The sequence below is a fragment of the Rattus norvegicus genome, chromosome 3 (assembly GCF_036323735.1).
Source record: "Rattus norvegicus strain BN/NHsdMcwi chromosome 3, GRCr8, whole genome shotgun sequence".
Classification (NCBI taxonomy): domain Eukaryota; kingdom Metazoa; phylum Chordata; class Mammalia; order Rodentia; family Muridae; genus Rattus; species Rattus norvegicus.
The window spans coordinates 74,901,336-74,925,084 of NC_086021.1; the positions used below are offsets into that span (position 1 = coordinate 74,901,336).

Below are 23,749 nucleotides of genomic sequence, written 5' to 3' on the forward strand. Positions count from 1 at the left end.
AGTGTAAGGGCAGCCTGAGTTACAGAGATAGACGGGTTCAAAAGATCCAAGTTCATCAGTCAATTAAAAATAAATACTAGTCGTGATAAGATTTTATCTGAGATTGATTTCTGTGTTCTCTAGAAAAATGTGGGCTTTACTAATACTTCAGTCTCTTCTTTTCATTGATCTATGACTGTTTCTTTTTCCAGGTGAAAAGGGGACAGGGAAATCAACTCAGAAGCCATTACATTATAAGAGCTGTCTCTTTCATAGAGTTGTCAAGGATTTCATGGTTCAGGGTGGTGACTTCAGTGAAGGTGAGACTTTGAGTCCCATAAAAGACCAAGAAATTTATATTTTTTGTTAAATATAAATTAAAGGTTTCTGGTAGTGCATGTTGAACGGGGAAGTGGAGATCAGATGACAGTTTACAAGAGTCAGTCCTCTTGTCATTGAAATTATATCGATGTCTTATAATTTGTTGTATTCCTTTGAGTGTTAATGATGCAGAATCATTTGTATACGTATTTGATGAGAAGTATTTGACTGAGTTTACTATCCTGAGTTCTAAGAGTGTTTTTCATAACTAGGGAATGGAAGAGGAGGAGAATCAATTTATGGAGGATTCTTTGAAGGTAAAGTTTTTACATTTAATTATTTTTTACTCATTTCATTATAAGTTATAGTAGGTCTGGAACTTAAGTTTTCATACAACTATAAGCATATGAATGTAGAAATAACTTAATGGTTTTTATATTTTTTAAATTTTTTATTATATATTTCTTTACTTACATTTCAAAGGTTATTCCCCTTCCCGGTTTCCTATCCATAAGCCCCCATTCCCTCCCCTGGTTTTCATATTTTACTTTGGTATTTAAGAGAATATTGTTTCAAATTTCTCATACTTTTTTTCTCATATGCTAATTAAAAATTAGAAGAAAAGTTCTTATCAGTGAAGTAAATACTTCTCTGATGGAGGTTAAGTTATTGAGTCTAGACTATGATGTTTCTCTCTCCACACTCATGAAGGAAAGGGATAAAAATGTAAGGAATACTCTTCAAATATTGCTGTTTATTTTTAGTAGAGTGCTGGGAGCAAATCCAGGGCATTGTTCATGGTAGGCAAGAGTTTTTAAGTATTTTAGACTCAGTGATAGAGTGCTTGATAGTATGCATGGGACTCTGAGTTCAATCCTTCACACCAGGGAGGAAAAATTAGTGATAAATCTAAAATTACAGAAGTAAATATTGATCCATGATAAGTTCTTTCTTCCTTCATAACCTGACTTTGTCGTTTGTGTTTGACAATAAGGAACACATGGAGCCAGGCGTAGTAGCACTGGTCTGGAATACCAGCCCTGGGGTGGCTGAGGAAGGATTTGGAGGCCAACTTAGTTTAAAGGGCAATACCCTGTCTCAAATAAACAGGAAAACTTCCATTGTGAACAAGAATGGAAAATGAATTTTTGTGGGTATGATGTATATGCACATGTGTGAGCAAATGTGAGCATTTCCTCATGTGTACAGACTAGAGGAAGACATCAGGTGCTGTACCATTCTGCCTTAGTCCTCTGAGACAGGGTCTGTCACTGAAGCCCAAGCCAGGCACTCAGCGCTGAGGTTACAAGTATGCAATGGTCAACATGATTTTCTACATCCGTCCTCATGTTTGCACAGCAAGCCTCTTAACTACCAAGCCATCTCCAGCCTTGGACGATAAGTGTCTTGAAGCTTATATTTCCAATATAACTGAAAATTTTCTTCTCTTTATATAGATGAGAGTTTTGCTGTTAAACACAACAAAGAGTTTCTCTTATCAATGGCCAACAGAGGGAAGGATACAAATGGCTCTCAGTTCTTTATGTATGTATTTAAGGTCTCAAATATCCCTGCTAACCTTCCCCATTCCCTTTATAAGAGAGAGACTGTAAAATTATAGTAAAAGTCCCAGGTGACATAGCTTGCTGAGAAAGTAATAAGTGGATTAAGGCATCCATTGTCAAAGAACAAACTCCGGAATCTATCCACCTCATCAAGCACCATCCATTACTGTACCCAGCTTTCAATGTGGATTCTAGGGATCAAATTCACGCTTGTACACCAAATACTTTATCTGGCTATGAGCAATTTTATGTACCAGTATGTCTCTACATAAACAAATACCAGGCTTCAAACACATAGTTTTAAGGTTGAGCTTGAGAATAAAAGGGGGAGGGGTGCTTGGAAAAAAATGCATTGAACAATAAGTGTTTTCTTTAGATTCAGGTGAGTTTGTTTTGAAAGAGTCTCTTGACCAGTCTCCTTGAGCCCCATCTTAGCTTCCCCAGTACATGTACCATTATGCTCTTGTTTGGAGATGACCCAGTTTAATTCAGCTTTTCTTCAACGCAAAATTTTACTCACTATCATACATAACAAGCTCAAAAGCCTAGAGAAGTTAAATAACATAAGTAAGCCTGTTGGAACATGGAATCTCATGTATTAATACCTGTGTTGAAGAAAACAGGAACACTAAGTACTGGTCACTTACTCTATGTGCTAGGTACTATAATTTTGAGATATTCCAGAGAGGTCGGGAACTTGGGTTTTCATGCAGAAGTGCCTACAATTAAATGTTTAAAATATATGAAACTAAGTAGACTATTTCTATTCAGGCTCAACAAATACATCTCAGAGCCATCAGATCGACAGTTCCCACCTCTCAATTCCTCTAAAACCCTCCACTTGAACTGTTTAAAAGGTTAGGGTGAAAAGTACTGTTGTTAAACCCATAAGTTAGAGAGATTTGGTAAATTTGGCAGTGCCAATATAACATAACATCATATAATCAGGAATATTTAATAAAAACCTAGTTACAAGTAGAAATACAAGTGGATGGAATAACTCTAATGTCAACTATTCATGCACTTACTAGTAAGTGGGTATGACTTTTGTATTCAGAACGAGCTTTAAAACCTGCATGGAAAATCCTCGCATTCATAATGAGGTTCTGCTATGTAAGGGCAGTACATGATTTCTTACTTTCAGTCACTCTTTTCTTTTTATAGAAGCTAACTTTGTTTTTGTTTTTATTCTTTTTATCTGATGACTTCCAAAAGAACAACGAAACCAACTCCTCATCTAGATGGGTAAGGATTATTTTAATATCTTACAGCATATTTTACTTTGTTGTGTTAAAAGTAAGAAGCTTTTATTTACTAACCTTTACACTTGATGTTTTAGGCATCATGTTGTCTTTGGGCAAGTGATCTCTGGTCAGGAAGTTGTGAGAGAGATCGAAAACCAGAAAACAGATGCTGCTAGCAAACCGTTTGCTGAGGTTCGGATACTCAGTTGTGGAGAGCTGGTTCCCAAGTCTAAGGGTAAGAATGGGTGCACAGCTAAGGGTGCTCTGGCTCAGATAAGCAGAGATTATAAGCATGGGGTTTTATGGGTTTAGATGTATTCTGTCAATTTTTCCTAATTTGTGGGTGCTCCTGCATGTGTGTCTATGTCAGAGCATAGCCTCATTTATGGTTCTTCAGAAGTCATGGACAATATACCATAAGTACAATAAGAAAATTATACTTGTAAAGAACTTTGCACAGTGTTTAGCATTTGTACGTCCTCTGCAGACAATTATTCACTACTTTCTTCAGTCTCTTTTGGGGAGTGGTGAGACAAGGTCTCGTCATGAAGACCTGAGTGTCTTGTATACATAGATATGTGCACGTACACAGGTGCCTCTGCCCTCCAAGTGGTGGGACCTCTGTTTCAAATTCGAATATAGGTCACATCTGCTAGAATGTTTGTTTTGGAAACATGCCTTTATTCCAGTCCAATTGCTGTATTAGAAAATTTTGCTGGACTGAAGAGATGGCTCAGTGGTTAAGAGTACTGACTACTCTTCTAGGACTCCTGAGGTCAAATCCTAGCAACCACATGGTGGCTCACAACCATCTGTAATAAGATCTGATGCCCTCTGCTGGTGTATCTGAAGACAGCTACAGCATACTTATATATAATAAATAAATCTTTAAAGAATTTTGCTTATGTATAATCTTGTCTACACACAAAGTAAATGCACAAAACTTGACTAATTGCCTTTATAGGTATATACAAAAAGTGTAATTTCAAGAGCAAACTGCTGTTATTTTTAGAGCCATTAGACTTATTTTTTTTTTTAACTTCTTAGTAATTTAGTCTAAGTAAAACTAAATCACTACTTTTGTTTTCTGTCTTTTTAAAATATGTCACCAATGAAGGTTTTGAGTATTCCTGATGTTTTCCTGTAGTCCACTTTTTGTTTTGTTTTGCTTTTTTAGGCAGGGTTTTTCTGTGTAGCCTTGGCTGATCTGGGACTTGCTCTGTAGACAACACTGGCCTGAAACTCAAAGGGATACTCACAGCCTCCCAAGTGCTGGAATTAAGGTTCATCTCTACACCTAGCTAACTGCCATTAGGCTGGCCTCAAATTTATTACCTTCTAATTCTCATTCTGTTTCTGCTTTCCAAGTGCTAGAATTACAGATAAGTATCACCACACCAAAGCCATTTGTTCTTAATTTTCCTTAATGTAGTGCTTTATAGGAATATGTGTGTTGTGTTACATCAGAATCAATTGTGTCGCTCCCAAATCTTTCTGCTTTTTGTTCATATTAGCTAATTTAATTTCTAAATCCATACAAACTTTACAGTCATAGATTATCTATAAACAGCAATACCTGTTTGCTGTTAACCTTATTTTCTGAAATGTGCGAAGATAGAGCTCATATCTAAATTTCTCCCAGAACTTTTCAATATACTCTATAAATACAGTACATTTTCTCCATTTCCTGGCATGGTATTTAGTACATACTGTATACTGCTCATTTAAATGTATTGGTAGACTTTAAAGATTACATCTCTTTGTTGTAATCCTAATATGACTTAATCATATTTTTAAATTTTGATTAACACAGAATTTGAAACTTAGCTACTATCTACTGGACTAATAGAATAATATTGATGTTGAAATGCCTTTTATACCTTTTTTTTCTTTTTTTTTTGGCCTTTTTACTCTTTGTTCTTTGACATTCTCAATCTCCTCCAGCCCACCCCCTGACAAAAGATTGGAATGAAAAGGGTATATCAGTTAGGTTTATTCAAAATAACATTGATGAACTTGAAAAAGAAGGGTTAAGGCCTGTCAAAGCTCAAATTGAAGGTACTTTCCCTAAAACAATTTATTTTCTTTTTATGGTTAATGTCTGAAAATTGAACAAATTCCATCACTATAAAAAACAGATCTCAGTCTCTTTCTGGTTTTCTTCAAAGGTCATTTAAGGTATATTTTATACACTTGGTAGGAAGTATAGGTACATTTTAAAGTTATAAGGTCATTTAAGGTATATTTCATACACTTGGTAGAGAGAATGAGCTTTTAAATCAGCTTTTGAGTTAGCAAGTTGTCTTAGCAAGTGACAAGGCTGGCAGTACTTAGTACTAGAAACCATATACATGAGAAAAAGAATGATTCCATGACTACTTTGCTCATGCACGCACACACATTATAATAAATAAAAAACAGTGTGATATGCTTTTTCTTTTTTTTTTTAAGAATTCCAATGCAAAATAAAAGTGGGAGCTGGTGAATGAAAGTTTCTTAATTATGTGATAAAGTATTTGACACAGTCAAATTACTTTGATGGATATATTATTTTCATTTTACCTAGAAATTATATATGTTTGGTATTTCTTTGACTTATATTCATTGTGAATTAATTTTCTTTTAAAAACATTTTTAAAAGTTTGATATCTCCTACCCTTTGGTTATTAAAAGTATATATTAGTAGGTTTTTCAGTTTTTGTGTCTTCATACCCACTGCTTTAACAGTTTTAATGACCTTAGGTTCATATTAATAATTGAATTAATGAGATAATATAGGTTTAATTCTACACAAAGTTGACTTAGCTTTCAGAAAGGAGATAGAGGACACCATGAAATAGCATGGCTGGTTTAACAATAGCCTTTTGAGAGTTCATGATTTCTATACACAGCTTTATTATGCCCCAAGAACCTTCTACTTGATAGAGAACATGACTAGGAAGGCATGTTCAGCTTTTATACCTTGTTCCCATGTGCCGGTATGGTGCTGCTTCATAATGACCATGAATCAGAATCAGAGGCCAAGGTTTGTTGTTTTTTGTTTTTTCTTTTTCTTTTTCTTTTTTCCGGAGCTGGGGACCGAACTCAGGGCCTTGCGCTTGCTAGGCAAGCGCTCTACCACTGAGCTAAATCCCCAACCCCGAGGCCAAGGTTCTTGGTCAAAGACAGTAACTTCAGAGAGAAGCTTTTTTTATTTTGGGTTTAATATGCTACAATAGATACTGAGTGAAGAAATACCAGGCCTGTAGCAAGGAAGCCAATGGAGTCCAAAGATGCAGTTTTTTTTTTCCTTTAATCTTGTTCAATTATAGAGAATATTAATACATGTAAGTAGGTATAATGGGCATATTCATCACCCAGCTTCAACAGTTTACACATAGACAGTTTTGTTTTACCTACCTCCAGATAGTTCTCCCCTCACCAACGTTTACTTGAAGGCAGGGTTTGACTATATTGCCACACTTGACTCAAATTTCTGGATGTGTATGAGTCATCGATTGGACTTGGCTGTTTTCCTATTTGAAGCTAATTTCAGATACAGTTTTTAAATTTTTTATTTCATGGGCATTTGAGTGAGAGTGTCAGATACCCTGGAACCGAAGTTTCAGACAGTTGTGAGCTGTCTTGTGGATGCCATTGATTGAACTAGGACTTCTGGAAAAGCAGCCAAAGCTCTTAACCACTGAACCATCTCTCCAGCACTCAAGATACATGTTTTATCTACAGATATTTTACTTTTTTCCCTAAGAAGGACTTTTAAAGGATAGCCAGTGCCATAATCTTACATGCCCCTTTGATCAAAACGTAGCAATGTCTGGTTTCTTAATGTTAGTCGTTTTGTTGCTTGAGTCTGGACTTAAGGCTTGAACATTGAAATTGGTGTTGAAGTTGTGTTTGTTTGTTTGGGCCAGGCATAACTGTAGTCCCAGCTACTTGGGAGGCTGAGGCATAGTAAGGCCAGGGGCTTGCCATACAGCTAGGTCATTGTGATGTGGCTTTTTCATAATTCTACTTTTCATGTTTGTTTTTTTTTAAAGATTTATTTATTTCATGGATGCGAGAGTTCCCTGTTGCTGTCTTCAGACACACCAGAATTGGGCAATTGGGCATCAGATCCCAATACAGATGGTTGTGAGCCACCATGTGGTTGCTGGGAATTGAACTCAGGACCTCTAGAAGAGCAGTCAGTGCTCTTAACCACTGAGCCATCTCTCCATCCCACTTTTCATAGTTTTATGCTTCTGTTTCAAATCCCATTTCAAATTCCATTAGTAGATCCATTTAGAAAACTGAAGATGAGCTTTGTTTTGTTTTATTCCCCAGTCCCTACCCCCAGCCCCCTTTTTTTGAGACTAGGAGTCACGCAGCGCTGACTGGTTTTTCTCTGCTCTGCAATTGGTGTTCATTCAGTGCTTCCTTGGGAGTTTCCAAAAGACACACCATTGTAGTGCCTGCATTACTCATTGCTGGAACCCTTCTGAGAAGAAGCAGCATCCCTTTGTGTATTGATAAAATCATATGTAGAAAAGGCAGAATGGTTTATTTATATTTTAATTGATTAATACCATCATGACCTGATGGTTTTAAGTCTATCTTTTGCTAATTTGTTGAAATTCCTCTTTCTGTATATGCATGTTGACCCCTTTCTGGCCTAAATAAGTATTTTCAAGTCCATCCTGGTTTGAGTTAGAACAGTTTTAAATGGGTCAGGTTTTACCTTTTGAAAAATTCATATGTCCTATGTGTGATAATTTTACTTATATCAATATGTTCTTTAAAACATCCAAGTTTCAAGACATTTTAAAACATTACTTCCTGAGCTGAGAAGATGGCTTAGTAGGTAAATGTGCTTGTCATGTAAGTTTGCTGACCTTAGTTCAGTCCCTGAGCCTACCTAAAAGTGGAACTCTACAGAATTTTCCTCTAACCATGGTACGCACATCATAGCACATGATAGTAATAACAAAATAATATTTAAGAAATTGATTGCCTGGCCAGGTTTGGTGGCACATAATCTTTAATCCCAGTACTCAGGAAACAGAGGCAGGCAGATATCCAAGTTTGAGGCCAGCCTGGTCTACAGAGTGAGTCCAAAAGAAAAGGATTGATTCCTTAACTCAAAATAAAATTTTAACCTGAAACTATTTTGTAGAGACTTTTTAAAAAAAGGTTTATTTATGTATGTATGAGTACTCTGTATGCATACATGCCTGCATGCCAGAAGAGGGCATCAAATCTCATTATAAATATTTGTGAGCTGCTGTGTGGGTGCTGGGAATTGACTCGGGTCCTCTGGAAGAACAGCCAGTGCTTTTAACCTCCCAGCCATCTCTTTAGTTCTTTGTAGAAACTTTTAAACATAGTTACTATTGATAAATTACTTCTGATTATGAGATTGTGCTTTGGGGGTTGGGGATTTAGCTCAGCGGTAGAGCGCTTGCCTAAGCAAGCACAAGGTCCTGGGTTCGGTCCCCAGCTCCGAAAAAAAAAAAAAGAGATTGTGCTTTAAGCTCTGTTTCTAATCATTAGAGGAATGCTCACTCAGTCATGAAGTTGCAGCTTGGTGCCAGTGAAGTATACCTTCCTGTGTTGACATAGTAATGTGTTTAGTTTTGTTTTGTTTTGTTTTGTTTTTTAAGTTTTCACCTTCAGTTTTGATATAGAAGAAACGGAAAACTATAATACTAGAAGCTGAGGAATCTTAGATGTTACTCTTTTTCTTAAAAGTTTTCTGGGGTTGGGGATTTAGCTCAGTGGTAGAGCGCTTGCCTAGCAAGCACAAGGCCCTGGGTTTGGTCCCCAGCTCCGAAAAAAAGAAAAGGTTTCTGTTCAAATGTTTCATAAAATTAGCATGATTTAGCATTTGGAGCTTGATTATTTTCAGAAATAGTTTGGCTTAATAGAATTCTGGTTCATGAGTCTAGAAGTTTATAGGTTCTAACCTCAAGTCCTGACTGTTTTGCTCTTCTGAGTTGAGATGACTGAATGAACAAAATATCTAATATTGGACATAACAAAAATTTATAGAAAAAGTTAAGTTTTTACTTCGTAAGTTTGTCTGAAATTACTGAGTAGAATCTTTTGCTTTTAAAGTTAAGAAAGAAGAAAAGAAAAGGCATAAGTCATCATCTTCGTCGTCGTCCAGTGATTCAGATAGCTCAAGTGATTCTCAGTCCTCCTCTGATTCTTCTGATTCTGAAAGCGCTTCTGAAGAAAAATCCAGAAAAAGGAAAAAGAAACATAGGAAAAATTCCCGAAAGCATAAGAAGGAGAAGAAGAAGAGAAAGAAAAGCAAGAAAAGGTCTGTAATACTAGTGTTGTCTATTATGTTTTTTAAAAAAAATCAGTTATGTAAGAACATTAAAATAGAAAGGTTTTATAACAGTGGTATGAGATCATGCAACAGAAGTTCTTAGTTAATTTTATGTTCTTCCAGTGAAGTGATGCTTTTGGTTTTAGGTTACAGGGCTCTTAGATTGGTTTCATTGAGGCATTTCCAGTTCCTCAGGCTGCCTCAAATTCAGTTATTCTGCCTCATCCCCTGTTGCATGGCAAAACTTTTCCTGAGAAGATGCAACAAACATATCTACTTGCCCCAGATAGGAATCCATGACAGAATAAAGTATGGGTATTACCAAAGTCTAACTTGGTGAACTAGTGAGTTTTATTGGGGTTACTCACAAGAGCAGAAATTACTCAGTCACATCACCAAAAGCCCACCACAGCATAGGTGACAGCTCATAAAGCTAGGAACCTGAAGCACATTGCATATCCTGCAGGCAGGTCAATAGGTTGCATCATGTCCTTTTCAGGTAGCAGAATTTGTCTAAACCTCTTCCAGGCAGCTTGATCAGTTTCTGCTTCTAAGCAACTGATCTGGTCTAAGAATCATTTGCAGTTTGTCTTGTCTGAGAATCTTTGCAGCTTGGCTCTGCTTTTGCAGGGAGAGACTTAATAGTTTTGTCAGTTTCAGGGACTTCCTGAACAGTTTTGAGTTGGTTACTTTCCTGATTAAGTAGCTTCCTGCAGGATAGAATGGTTTTTTTTGTTTGTTTGTTTGTTTGGCTGGTTGGGTTTTTTTTGTTTTTTTTAGATTTATTTATTTTATGTATGTACGTACACTGTAGCTGTCTTCAGACACACCAGCAGAGGTCATCAGATCCCATTACAGATGGTTGTGAGCCACCATGTGGTTGCTGGGAATTGAACTCAGGACCTCTGGAAGAGCAGGCAATGCTCTCAACCGCTGAGCCAGGATAGAATGTTTTAATCTTAGAGGAAACTGTTATATCATATCCTAGTAGTAATGATTGTAGGTATACAACATCACTCCAGGTTTGGATTTTTTTTTTTTTTTAAAGATATGTGAATTACAGCAAACCAACAGTTATGTCCTTACTTTGTAGCAGTACATATAGGTCCCTTTTTCTCTCTTTTGCTTTGGTAGAAGTATATGAATTGAGAACAGATGATTCTGTCACTATTTTCTGCTTTTGTTTGAAATGTATTTATATTAAAACTTAATAGACTTATTACCTCAAAAGCAACTAATTTCTTTAGTCTTTGTTTGTATGTGCATAGATGCTTGCATACTCTGCCCACAGAGGTCAGAAGAGGGTATCAGATCCCCTGGAACTAGAGTTGAGAAGGTTTTGAGCTGCCATGTGGGTGCTGCCTATTGAACCTGTGTCCTCTGGAAGAGCAGCCAGGGCTTTTCACTACTGTGCCATCTCTCCAGCCCCATCCTGTATTTTAAATTTCTCAGAATGTGGGGTTGGGGATTTAGCTCAGTGGTAGAGCGCTTGCCTAGAGAGCGCAAGGCCCTGGGTTCGGTCCCCAGCTCCGAAAAAAAGAAAAAAGAAAAAAAAATTTCTCAGAATGTATTATTACCTACAGAGTTCCATATTTTAGTATATCTTATAGATATGTATTTTTGAGTTTGATAGCAAGTGGGTTTTTTTTGTTTGTTTTTTTTGGTTGGTTGAGTTGGTTGGTTGGTTAGTTAGTTGTGGGGAATGAAGGAAAAATTTTTACCACATGGTCACATCTTTGAAAGGGACAGGTTGATATATGTATTTTGATACTAAAGAAATGTTGGGTTGATGAGATGAGTCGGCATGTAAAGGCCTAGCAGTCAAGCCTCCTGACCTGAATTTACCCTGGACTGAGATAATGAAAGGGAAAGATGGTTCCTGCAGTTATTCTCAGACCTCTCATGTGTACCATGGCATGCGTGCTTACGTACACAGTAACTGAAAGTGTAATGTCAAAAGAAAAGAAATGCTAACAATTGGAAACTTTAGGTAGGTACGTGAGAACCAAATAGAACTTACTTTGATGTTACCTGTTAGCCCGTCCAGTGAAAGTGAAGCAGACAATGTTGATGCACAGCCCCAATCTACTGTCCGTCCAGAAGAGATCCCACCTATACCAGAAAACAGATTCCTAATGAGGAAGAGTCCTCCTAAAGCTGATGACAAGGAAAGGAAAAACAGAGAGAGAGAAAGAGAAAGAGAGTGGTGAGTGTGTGTATTTTATAGTTCTGTTACGTGTTACCATACATGTTTTTGGTTTTGATCATATTAAACTGGAGAACTTATCCCAATGAAATCTTATTTTAATTAGAAAAAAAAGTTCTGCAGTGTAAATAGTATGTGTTAGGTGGCATTCCAAATGGCATTAGTAACAAGATGTTAAACCAGTAAAACAAGATGGTATTTTGGTATGTTGGTCATATAATGTTTTAAAAAGACTCATTTTGCTAATTTTTCATTCTGTGTATGTGAGCACACATAGGTATATATATACATATCTTCATATGAGTGTATATGTGTTCATATGTTCTATGTACATGGGTGCAAGACCCCTCCTGTTCCACAAATAGATTTCTAATGAGTAAAGGTCCTCTGAAGCTAATAACAAAACAAGAAAAACAGAATGGTATGTAAATGTGTGTACTTTCCCTTAGACCCTGACCCTATGGTTTAAGGAGAGACTTGACTCCTACAGGTTGTTCCAAGTATGAGAACCGTAGTTTCATTGCTGAAATCTCTTTTATTAAAAGCTGGGGACAGTGGCATGCTTGTGATCCCAGTTCTGGGGAGGTAAAGATGGGTGAACCCTTGGGCTTTGCTGACCAATGAAATTAGCTTACCCAGTAAACTCCAGGCAGTTAGAGATCCTGTTTCAAAAAACTAGTTGAAAGGCTCCTAGGGAATGACACCCAAGGTCACCTCAGATCTCTCTACACAAACAGGTGTACCTGAATTTCCATGCATGTGTATTCACACACACACACCAAAAAAGAAAATGAACCTTGTTTTATAAGTTCGTATAAAACTCTTGCTCTCCAAACCTGACTTAATTATACTGTAATGAAATTTGGGATATTCAATTACTTTGAATATTTTTACATAAATTTATTAATGTTATCAACTTTATTGTGTTGTTTTTTTTTTTTTGGTTTTTTTTTTTTTCCTTTTTCCAGAGCTGGGGACCGAACCCAGGGCCTTGCGCTTCCTAGGCAAGCGCTCTACCACTGAGCCAAATCCCCAACCAACTTTATTGTTTTTTATGAGTCATTTTAATAATGATGTGGAGGACTGAAGAGGTGGCTCAGAGGTTAAGAGCACTGGCTGTTCTCTTAGAGGTTCTGAGTTCAGTTCCCAGCAAATACATGGTGGCTCATATCACTCTATAATGCCATCTGGTGCCCTCTTGTGGGCCTGCAGCATAGAACACTGTATACATAATAAATGTTTAAAAATGATATGGGAAAAGTTTTAAAATTTTCAAATATTTTTTAGTCATGATGAGAAATTTAGTTATAAATGGAAAAATTTATAAGCATGGTACAATAAAAATATGCCACACTTTGCATAATACACAAAAGAGCTTTAAAGTTAGACTGATTTTGATTCATTGAGTAAAACAAAGAGTAAAGGAAAACTATGTGAATACTAAAGTTAAATGTTTCAAATATCACTTATATTAATGTTCTTGAGTTTATTTTATGTATAAATTAGTTTCATGTTTGATATATATCATAATACGAATAATATTTGGCTGATTCAGACCAACTTGTCTCTGCCTAATATATATTGCTTAATTTGTCCATTATTTTTTTACTAATGCACAAATGTTCATGGGAGATAAAGCATTTTGTAGTTTTCCTTTCTCTTGGTTTGGAAGCCCTCTGGGCTATATTATATTTTAGTTTCCTTGGCATTATCAAATTATTTTCACCTTACTAATAAGTCTTTCTTTCCAAGATCAATCGCATTCCGCCTATGGTATAGCCATAGACATTAATGCCTACTGGGATCTGATAGCATTTTGTGCTAAAATCTCCTAATTATATAAAGGAATTTAAATGTATTCGTTTAGATCAGTAAAGTTATAGTGTGAAGATTCCTCTTTATAAAAGTAATATGCTTAAACTTTCCCTTTGCTTGTTTCTAGTAACCCACCTAACTCCCAGCCTGCCTCATACCAGCGACGATTCTTAGTTACTAGGTCTGGCAGGAAGATTAAAGGAAGAGGACCAAGGGTAGGTGATTCTTTGTCAGAATGTTAATAATACTGCATGTGTCTTTCTTAAAGAGTTCAGAGTGCTGGGGTATGGCTCAGTGCTTGTAGAACATGTAGATGGCTCTGAATTTATGATCCTCAGCACTATAAGGAAAAAGAAGTTTCATACTTTAAAAAATATTCTTAAGTGCCATTTTACTATTGAAGTTACTAAAAATTCAGGAGATGTACAGTTTTAAAATTATACATCCCTTAGATTATATACTTATGTGGCTTAAAATGGGATTGAGATGGATGTGGTGTCTCATAGCTTAGACTAAGGCAGGAAGATTGCTGTGAGTTTGAGGCCAGCCTAGTCTACATACTGAGTTTCAGGTCAGTTTGGGCTTAGCATAAGACCCTGTCTCAAAAATAAATAGCATTAAAATAAAATCAGAATGTAAAGGGTATTGAAATCTTTTGACTTTTGGTAATTTTCTACCCACGATAGCTCTATTCTTACCAAGAGCCAAGTAAAAATTAATGATCATCTTTCTCTTTCTCTCTCTCCTAAATTTCGTATTAGAATTTAAGTAATTTTTTTCAAAGATTCTTTTTTTTTTTTTCAAAGAAACTTAACTATACTTTATCTCTTAGATCTTGGCCTCTTACCCTGTAGTTGTTCTACTATCTACAGTCTACCGAATACAGCATTTCCTGTCTGGTTGGTTCCAAGTTACAAAATCCATTAAATCCTCTCAGTCATTACTTAGTATCTCTCCTTACAATATTCTCTATTGTTTCATCCTATCTTTTCCTGTCTCTTAAGCCAGTCTATCTTAAATGTAGACTACTGTTTTTTATCTTGTACTGACCTCTACGTCAAGACTCTGGTTCATTTTAAATTGCATATACTCCTTAGACAGGCTCTTTTACTCTCAATGGATATCGATAGTTCCCAGCTCCATCTGCTCTTGGCACCAGAAGTTTATTTGGCTAATGATCACCTCAGACTTAGCATCCAGAGAGTGCAGCGTAACCACTTACTCTTCAGGGCCATAGCTCTTTCAGCTGCTCCTCACAGTGACTCACGCGACCGACCACCTGTGTACTTGTTTCCCTAGAGCCAAAATCATTCTTACTCTCTTTTAATTTTACACAACTTATTTATGTCAACTTCTGTCATTTTTGTCTCCCCAGTGCTCTGACAGGTATCTGCATCTATAAATCTTTACTCTATGTTGACTTAAATTAGAGTGGCTTCCAAGCTTGTATTTGGTAGAAGTGTTGTTGTTGTTGTTGTTGTTGTTGTTGTTTTTAATCTGTCAGTATGGATTTAAACTTAAACAAACTTAAATGATTACAGGCCCTAAAAGAGCTTTTGTTCATGTGAGTTAGAGTTATCAATATTCTTTTAGAAACTAGAGCTAAGAAATACTCACCACAAAAGTAAGTAGCTATGAAAGTAGTTACATCAAAGAATATTTTTATAGTCTGAGTGATGATGACGTGACAAGTGGGAAGGGCTATGCTGTATTTAACAATAGTCACAGTAGTCAATAAAAAGTGCGAGTCTGGGCTGGAGATAAAGCTCCAGTGATGGAGCGTTTGCCCAGTGTGCAGAAGGCCTTAAGTTGAATTGCTAGCACTTTGTGCATTGGGCAAGTCTGACTATGTTACTCCTGTAGTATTGACTTGAGGATAAATGAAAAATAGCATAGACTGAGCCCTCACAAAAACCTATTCTGTTTATTTCCTCGGTATTGTCTTAGTAAGGGTTTTACTGCTGTGAACAGACACCGTCATCAAGGCAAGTCTTATAAAAGACAACATTTAATTAGGGCCAGCTTGCAGGTTCAGAGGTTCAATTCATTATCATCAAGGTGAGCATGGCAGCGTCCAGGCAGGCATAGTACAGGAGGAGCTGAGTGGTCTACATCTTCATCTGAAGGCTTTTAGTGGAAGAGAAGGCTTCCAGGTGGCTAGGATGATGGTCTTAAGCCCACATCCACAATAACACACCTACTCCAACAAGGCCACACCTCTAAATACAGCCACTCCCTGGGCCAAGCATATACAAACTATCACAAGTGTGGTCAAGTTTTACTTTCTCTTGGGATTTTTAGCTTTACCCATACTTGACCCACCTTGTGAGTATTTCTAAAATAATGCTGTTTCTGTCCCGGAATCTTCAATGTACAGCTTTCTTACATCTTCCATGTAAGCTTCATCTTTGCTTAGGTAACTTACCATAAACATTCTTTTATTTTTAGCTTTTATTATTTCACATGATCACATTCCTATACTGAGATATCTCTTTGATTCTTTTACCACCATTTCTCCTTCTGTAATCATTCTATTGTAGTTTAATGTGTGTGATTATATATCCACTCATTTTTTTCCTTTCACTTTGTAGAATGTTAAGTTCTAAGACATCAACATCTGCTGTAACTTGGCTTACTGATATTTCTTTAGTAAAGTGGTTAGCCATTCATCCAAAAAACTGAGTAACGTTTAGTTGAACGAAAGGCTTCTGTGTGTTTATTCTGTTTCTCATGATGCTTGCCTAGGAAAGAGATGTAAATGTCACCTTCAAATAAGAACTTAGGGATTACAGTAATTAACATACAGACTATTCTAGTACCAGTTAGCAGGACTGTTTCCAGCAACGCCTGAGTTTCTGTAGGTGTTGTTTCTTACTTGAAATTTATGGTAAGACTGCCCATGTTCGTGGTTGGGGATTTAGCTCAGTGGTAGAGCGCTTGCCTAGCAAGCACAAGGCCCTGGTTCAGTCCTCAGCTCCGGAAAAAAAAAAAAAAAAAAAAAAGACTACCTGAAAGCCAAGACATTGTGATTATTTGGAGGATTAGATTCAAGAGTTTGATGTATGTTAACTACACGTTCCTATCTCATAATTCCTAATTTTAGCAAGTTCAGAAAGCATAGAAACCTCATTTTTTTTCAACAATAGAAATAAGTATGTATCTTAGTTATGGTATCGCTTTTAAATTTTTATGTGGTCTTTTTTTTCCCCTTTTTATTTTCTTAAGCGTTATCGAACTCCTTCCAGATCCAGATCGAGGGATCGATTCAGACGAAGTGAGACTCCTCCACATTGGAGACAAGAGATGCAGAGAGCTCAGAGAATGAGGGTGTCAAGTGGTGAAAGATGGATCAAAGGGGATAAGTAAGATTTTACTGATATTTAAAATTAGTGATACTTTTTTACTGTTGCACAGAATGATTTTATTAGGAGCCAGTTTATTTCTGTATACCTTAGAGAAAACACAGTAGCATTATAGCTTATAATTATGCTTTTCCTAATAATACTTCCAAATATCTTTTCTTCCTTTACTTTTTAGGAGTGAGTTAAATGAAATAAAAGAAAATCAAAGAAGCCCAGTTAGAGTAAAAGAGAAAAAAATAACAGATCATAGACACATGTCTGAGAGTCCAAACAGAAAAATAGAGAAGGAAAAGAAAGTTAAAGACCATAAATCTGAAAGCAAAGAGAGAGACATCAGAAGAAATTCAGAAAAAGATGATAAATATAATAAAAACAAGGTGAAGAAAAGGGGCAAATCCAAGAGTAGGAGCAAGAGCAAGGAGAGATCCAAGAGTAAGGAGCGAGACTCAAAGCACAGTAGACACGAAGACAAGAGGGTGAGGTCCAGAAGTAAAGAAAGGGATCATGAGACTACTAAAGAAAAAGAAAAACAGTTGGATTCTAAAGGGAAAGATCAGGAAAGGAGTAGAAGCAAAGAGAACTCCAAACAGGTAGAATCGAAAAGTAATGAACATGATCATAGTAAAAGTAAAGAAAAGGATAGACGTGCACAGTCTAGGAGTAGAGAACGGGATCTAACTAAAAGCAAACACAGTTACAACAGTAGAACAAGGGAGCGAAGCAGAAGTAGGGACAGGAGCAGAAGAGTGCGGTCCAGAAGCCATGACCGAGATCGCAGCAGAAGCAAGGAGTACCATAGATACAGAGAACAGGAGTATAGGAGGAGAGGAAGGTCACGAAGCCGGGATCGAAGAACACCAGGACGATCGAGAAGTAAAGATAGGAGGAGAAGAAGGAGGGATTCCCGGAGCTCAGAGAGAGAAGAAAGTCAAAGTAGAAACAAAGAAAAATATAGAAGCCAAGACAGTAAGAGTTCACACAGAAAAGAAAATTCTGAGGGCGAGAAAAGAATGTACTCTAAAAGTCGTGATCATAGTAGCTCAAATAATAACAGGGAAAAAAAAGCTGACATAGATCAAAGTCCAGTGTCCAAAACAAAGCAAAGCAGTCAGGACAATGAAGTGAAGTCCTCCACGTTAAAAAATCAAGAGGATGAGAAGACCAGATCCCCAGTGGAGAAAGAAAACCAAAAATCAAAGGGTCAAGAAAATGACCATGTACATGACAAAAATAAAAAGTGTGATCATGAATCGAGCCCCGGAACAGATGAAGACAAAAGCGGATGAGTGAGTTGTGTACACTTATTCCTTCCTGTCTCAGAGTCTACGTTTTCAAGAGCCTCCCTCCCTCCCTTGCTGTTTTCATTGTTTTGGAGTTGTTTTATGTTTGTGTCCCCCCACCCCACCCCACCCCTTTTTTTTTAATGTGGACTTTATTGAGTTGATCTTTTGATAATCTGCTACCTGGATAATTTGTACTGCTACAGTTTTAATAAACTTGAAATGAAAAGCAAAACAAGGCTTTGGTGTAGTACTGTGTGCTTGTTAAGCTCCTGTGCAGTCATTTTCGTGCTGCAGCAGTCCGCAGCAGCCGACTCTGCTTAGTCAGCCACTTGGAAACAACCTCAACCGTGGGTTGCAGTACATTGTTATACAGGCTGTGTTTCTTTTGATACAAATCCCTTTAGAAACCACTTGAAGTTTTGTATAGCCTTTTGAGTTTTGGTTTTTCATTTCTAATTCATAGGCTTATAGCAGTTTCTCGAATTAACAGAAGCAGGATCCTTATATGTGATCTCAAACCTTCACTTGATTTTACAGTTATTTGTGCTTTAGTTGCTTTTTTGTGCTTTATACCTTACACTTTACAATTCCAGCTGTAGCTTGTTCCTTACTATTGTCCATGTTGCTCTGTGAGCTGTAAGAATGAGGTGAATGCTGTTTTCAGTTCGTGTGGTGATTGAGCTTGAGTTGCTGTTATACAGCATTTGACAGAAATTAGACCCTGGAAGACCAGACTGTAATTCTCAATTCTTTGTTGTTTTTGGTGGGAAGAGCTGAAATTATTGCTTTTTTAAAACATGTTATTACCTTTTTCTACAATTTAAAAAATTCATTTCTCATTAAAACATACTACTTGTGTAGGTCCTTCTTAAGCTAGACAGATTCTAAAAAGCATTAGTATTGGAAAATACGATTTCCCTATTTTGGCTATTAGCCTATATCACATGGAGTGTTAATTCTGCATGATTTGGGTTTTGTTTTTAAACTTGGACTGACTTCTCTAATTCTCATAGCTGTTAATCTGAAATGTCAAGAAGATGCATCTCTCTATATCTGTACCATGATAGGCTGTAGCATGTTTGTGACTCTGGTTTTTTCTGTTCAGATGGCTTTAGACCAGTTTATTGTTAACATTATTTTACCTTGGCATGTATAACATTGCCATATAGATTAGAATAGAACGTTGCAAAATATACCGTACAGAGTTAAACACTAAACATAGCCAAAGTCCATTCAGAATTTTGTGTGTTGTATTTTACTATTTTTGTGATGTGTGGTCTTTTATTCTGTAATATCCTTCTAAATAAAACATTGAACATCCAGCAAATACAAAACCTGCCTCATTTGAGAAATATTTCAAAAATCCCATTACCAGTAGCCTTTAGAAAGTTTTGTACTCTAATAGTTGTCAGTATAGTGTCAACTCTCACCAAGGTAGCTTCTTGGTAAACCCAGTAGCTTTCAGTGATATTTGTACTGAATAAAGTGATGCTTGATATACTTCCCATTGTTGATTATCATGGTGAGATATATTTGGCATTGTAGCTGGTACAGAATGAAGAGCGCAGTGATTGTAGAGCTATTTGGAACATCCTAAAGCAAATACCCACAATGGATTCTTTACAAATTGTTTTTCTTGATGGGAAAAATTAATATATACACGATCTGTTACATGTCTTAAACAAGGTGATTATGTCTTAAACTCAGTTGTGTCTTAAAATATATCCCAAACTACCTGATCTTTAAAAAAGGACTTTCAACGAATATTTTAAAGTCCAGATAAAGTAAAATTACTTTTTTTTCCTGATCTAGAGTTTTACCTGTTAACATAGACATTATAAACAGGACTTTCCAGTTCTTTGGGAAAGTAGACATGGGAGAGAAGTAGTAATGTCTGTAAATCCTCCAAGAGAGCAACTCAGTGCTGAGCAATTATGGGCTCCCCCGACTCCTGCTTTGTTAGTTGTTTTTTTTTTTCTTCAACACCATAAGGGGGTAAAGAGTTGAGAGAAGACAATCACCTAGATTTTTTTTCAGAATAAAAAGTGCATCTAAAAAACCATTCAACAGCATTAATTGTACCCCAAGATTTCCAGTTATCTAATTGCACAAAGCTCAAGTCTTTGTTTTAGAACTTATGCTAGTAGGTTTTTAGTTATTTGCACAACATATTCCCAAAACTATTTCCTATTTCAATTTTTCCATCATACTAGCATTATAGGAATATCTAAATTTACAGTTAATTTATGATTTTTCTTAATACCCTTTGAAAGTAGACACACAAAGAGATCAGTAGAGAAAGTGAGGCTACTGTCAGCCTTGTAGCTGATACAGAATGGGTCAGTGCAGTCGAGACAAGACTTAGTCTTGGAATAGATATCCACAGTGAGTTTTGACAGTAAGGAAGCCACTGCTTGTTTTAAAGCACTCTTTGACTTACCGTTATGCTCTCATAGAACTAGCATTATTAAACTTTATTGGATCCCTTAGAATTTGTCAAGAACTAATCTGCTAGTTCTTCTTTGCCCCAGTGTGATGCAGCTGCTCCCTGGCTTTGCTCGTATCCAGTGGTAGGTGTTAAGCTAGGAACCTTCTTGTTCTCGATAGGCACATGCTGGGTTTCTGGTATTTTGGATAATAGTATTAGCTGCTGATTCTACTTTATTTTCTAGTGACTGTTTAGAGCAATTAATTGATACCTTGTTCCATGTGGTAATAGCTTTCATCACGGAACCTTTTTTTTTTTGTAAATTTCCCAGAAGGAACTTAAGAGTTAACTGATTGGTATAAAGAAACTAAATGGGCATTTTTCTGTCTTGTTTCTATTTACTGTAATTATTCCTTGTCGGGTTATGCATTAACAAAGTCTCTGTGTAGTTTGATAAACTTTAATTGTAAGATTATTTTTTAAACTGTTGTTTTAACAAATAAAATAGATCCCAAGGCAATGCAGTGCTGATTGCCATCACTGCCTGGGGTGGGCTTCTCTTCTGTTGAAGGGATTGCCTGCTGTATGACAAATCAACAAATCACATTCTGTTTTTGAATAAAATACAAACAAACAAACTGGCTACCCAGGCCAAAGAAGGAGGTGTTAGGGTTTTGTTCATCTGCTCTCCTGACTCACCCCGAGTGCTGGGGGACGTAAGGGCACTCATTGATTTGTGTTTCTGTCTGCTTTGGGTTTTCTTTTATATGCGATTCCATGTTACTAAGAGCACATGCTCTGTATTTTCTGCCCTCCCCTCTTTGTGTGTTCATAGTATTTTTGGAAGACTGATACATAAATTGGGTATTTCTATGGGAATCTTAAGGCGTGGCTGCTCTCTGTGGAAGGGGAAAGCATAATTAAGTTAATGCACTTCTTTTCCTAGCTCCAAAGTCACTGTGATGTATATTTTTTTAATGGAATTTAGAAAACTTGTTTTCTCAATTGTAAAATTAGTTTAAAATGCTGCTTCTCTTATCATTAGTCTAGTAAATGTTGAACTGTTTTCTGCAAATTGCATTTTACAAAACTTAAACTTCAAAACTGTATTCTTTTATAGTTAAACATTGTATTAAATAAAGTATACTATAATAAACAATTTGGGGTTGTACTTTTTATTTGTTTTACTAAAAATTAAGTAACCAATAAAATATTGTATTATATAATAGAAATGTAAATGCATTTCTTTTTGAGAAAAACAGGTAGTTGACAAAATGAAGTATTTATAGGATGTGATGGCTTCCACCTTTAAGTCTAGTACTTTGGAGGCAAAAGCATGTGGATTTCTGAATTCAAAGCCAGCCAGGACTGAATAGTGAGACCCTAAGAATTAAGGGTTGGTGAAATGCTGCAGTGAGTAAAGGTGTTGCTTTTAAGCCTGGTGATTGGAGGTGAATCCCTCCCTGGGTAGGATGAACATGATGAAGAGAGGACTGACTTCAGCAAGTTGTCCTTTAAGCACATACACCATGATGCACATTTTTGTTTACCTTTCAGAAAATGAAGAACTTAACCAGCAGTGATGATTTCCAAGTTAGAAGTAAATTCTTGCTCAAATGTTTAAGCATAATACTCAAAGCTTAGTAGCTTTTTTTTAAATCTCAGAAATTTGAGATTTATGTTACTGCATTAGAATTCTCTGCTTTTTTTTTTTTTTAAGATTTATTTATTTATTATATATAAGTACACTGTAGCTGTCTTCAGATACACCAGAAGAGGGCATCGGATCTCTTTACAGATGGTTGTGAGCCACCATGTGGTTGCTGGGAATTGAACTCAGGACCTCTGGAAGAGTAGTCAGTGCTCTTAACCACTGAGCCACCATCTCTCCAGCCCAATTCTCTGCTTTTTAATTACTCTAAATTATCTAATACTAGAAACAATGCAATATCTTGTTTTTTATTTTTTTAAAAGATTTATTTATATATGTGAGCACACTGTAGCTGTCTTCAGACACACCAGAAGAGGGCATCAGATCCCATTACAGATGGCTGTGAGCCACCATGTGGTTGCTGGGAAGAGCAGTCAGTGCTCTTAATCACTGAACCATCTCTCCAGCTCTCTTTATTTAATTTTTTAATTTTTATTTATTTTTTATTTTTGGCTATGGTTTTTGGGCTTTATTTTTGTTCCAGGCTGGCTTCAGAGTCGGTAGGTAGCCACCAAATTAAAGATGAGCCATCACACCCAGTTTATATGATTCAGACAGTTGAACCAGGGCTTCATACATGTTAGGTAGGCAAATATTTCAACAACCATGTCCCTACCTACCTGTAAGTTTTAATACTAGTTGTAAAGCCATTTTGACCTTATTTTTGGGGACAGTATACTACTTTGTTGTCGACCAGGCTGGCCTTGGACCCAGAAGAAATCCACCTGCCTCTGACTTTCAAGTGCTTAGCCTAAAGCTGTATTTTTAAGATTTGTAAGACAGTTTTTTGGTTTTAGTATAATTTAGATAATGTTTAGGGAAAATGCCCATAGTTGTTAGTCATTGAAAATGTGTTTATTTTCTAATGTATAGGCAAAAACATCTGGAATTTTGTGTGGTTTGTATGATGTTAATGGGTATTTATTACCTTGCCTTTGCATTTCAGTAATTTTATCATAATCATCCTGAGTTAAAAGAAATATCTAGCAGCCATGCTTATACAGCAGTTCATAGAACTCATGTATCCTAAAACTATTTTGAGGTTTTGGTAATTGGTTTTTGCTCTGTATCCCAGGTTGGAGTGTGTGTGTGTGTGTGTGTGTGTGTGTGTGTGTGTGTGTGTGTGTGTGTGTGTACCTGAAATCAGAAAACAGGAATTGGTTCTCTTCCTCCACGATGTGGCTCCAGGGTCAAACTCAGGTTGTCAAACTTAAGTTGTCACACAGGTTGACAGGCAGGCACTTTTACCTGCTGAGCTTCAGATATAAGCTGTCGCAACTGACCTTTTATTTCACTTAATCACTACAAATTCATTGCTGCGCTATGCTTTATCCAGTGCTGGTTATAGAACAATTTCTCAAACCTTGGAATGAGATTGGACACCCAACTCTTTGCTGTATTTGAGTATTATTCTAGTAAATGTGGCCTTACAGAGATAGAATCTCATCAAAGGATGCCTTACTCAACATAAACTGCCCTAATCAATTTCATACTTACTAGCCTGTGGCTATCTTGCAGGTGA

The 23,749-nt window shown here is 36.6% G+C and overlaps 1 protein-coding gene across 17 annotated transcripts in view; it reads left to right on the top strand.

Moving 5' to 3' along the window:
• Ppig (peptidylprolyl isomerase G) overlaps positions 1–21,675 on the top strand; it is a 31,165-nt gene extending 9,490 nt beyond the window's left edge. For 15 of the 17 annotated variants that reach the window (XM_006234335.5, XM_063284658.1, XM_006234328.5 and 12 more), the window contains 10 exons: positions 192–299; positions 573–617; positions 1,758–1,845; positions 3,081–3,110; positions 3,205–3,344; positions 9,203–9,410; positions 11,461–11,628; positions 13,571–13,658; positions 16,669–16,805; positions 16,981–21,675. In XM_006234335.5, coding sequence (XP_006234397.1) covers positions 192–299; positions 573–617; positions 1,758–1,845; positions 3,081–3,110; positions 3,205–3,344; positions 9,203–9,410; positions 11,461–11,628; positions 13,571–13,658; positions 16,669–16,805; positions 16,981–18,091 — 2,123 coding nt within the window. In that variant the 3' untranslated portion in view covers positions 18,092–21,675. Of the gene's footprint in view, positions 1–191; positions 300–572; positions 618–1,757; positions 1,850–3,080; positions 3,111–3,204; positions 3,345–9,202; positions 9,411–11,460; positions 11,629–13,570; positions 13,659–16,668; positions 16,806–16,980 lie in introns of all 17 variants that reach the window. The other 2 variants (NM_031793.2, XM_063284660.1) reach the window with 2 other exon arrangements.
• Positions 21,676–23,749: the final 2,074 nt, after the last annotated feature.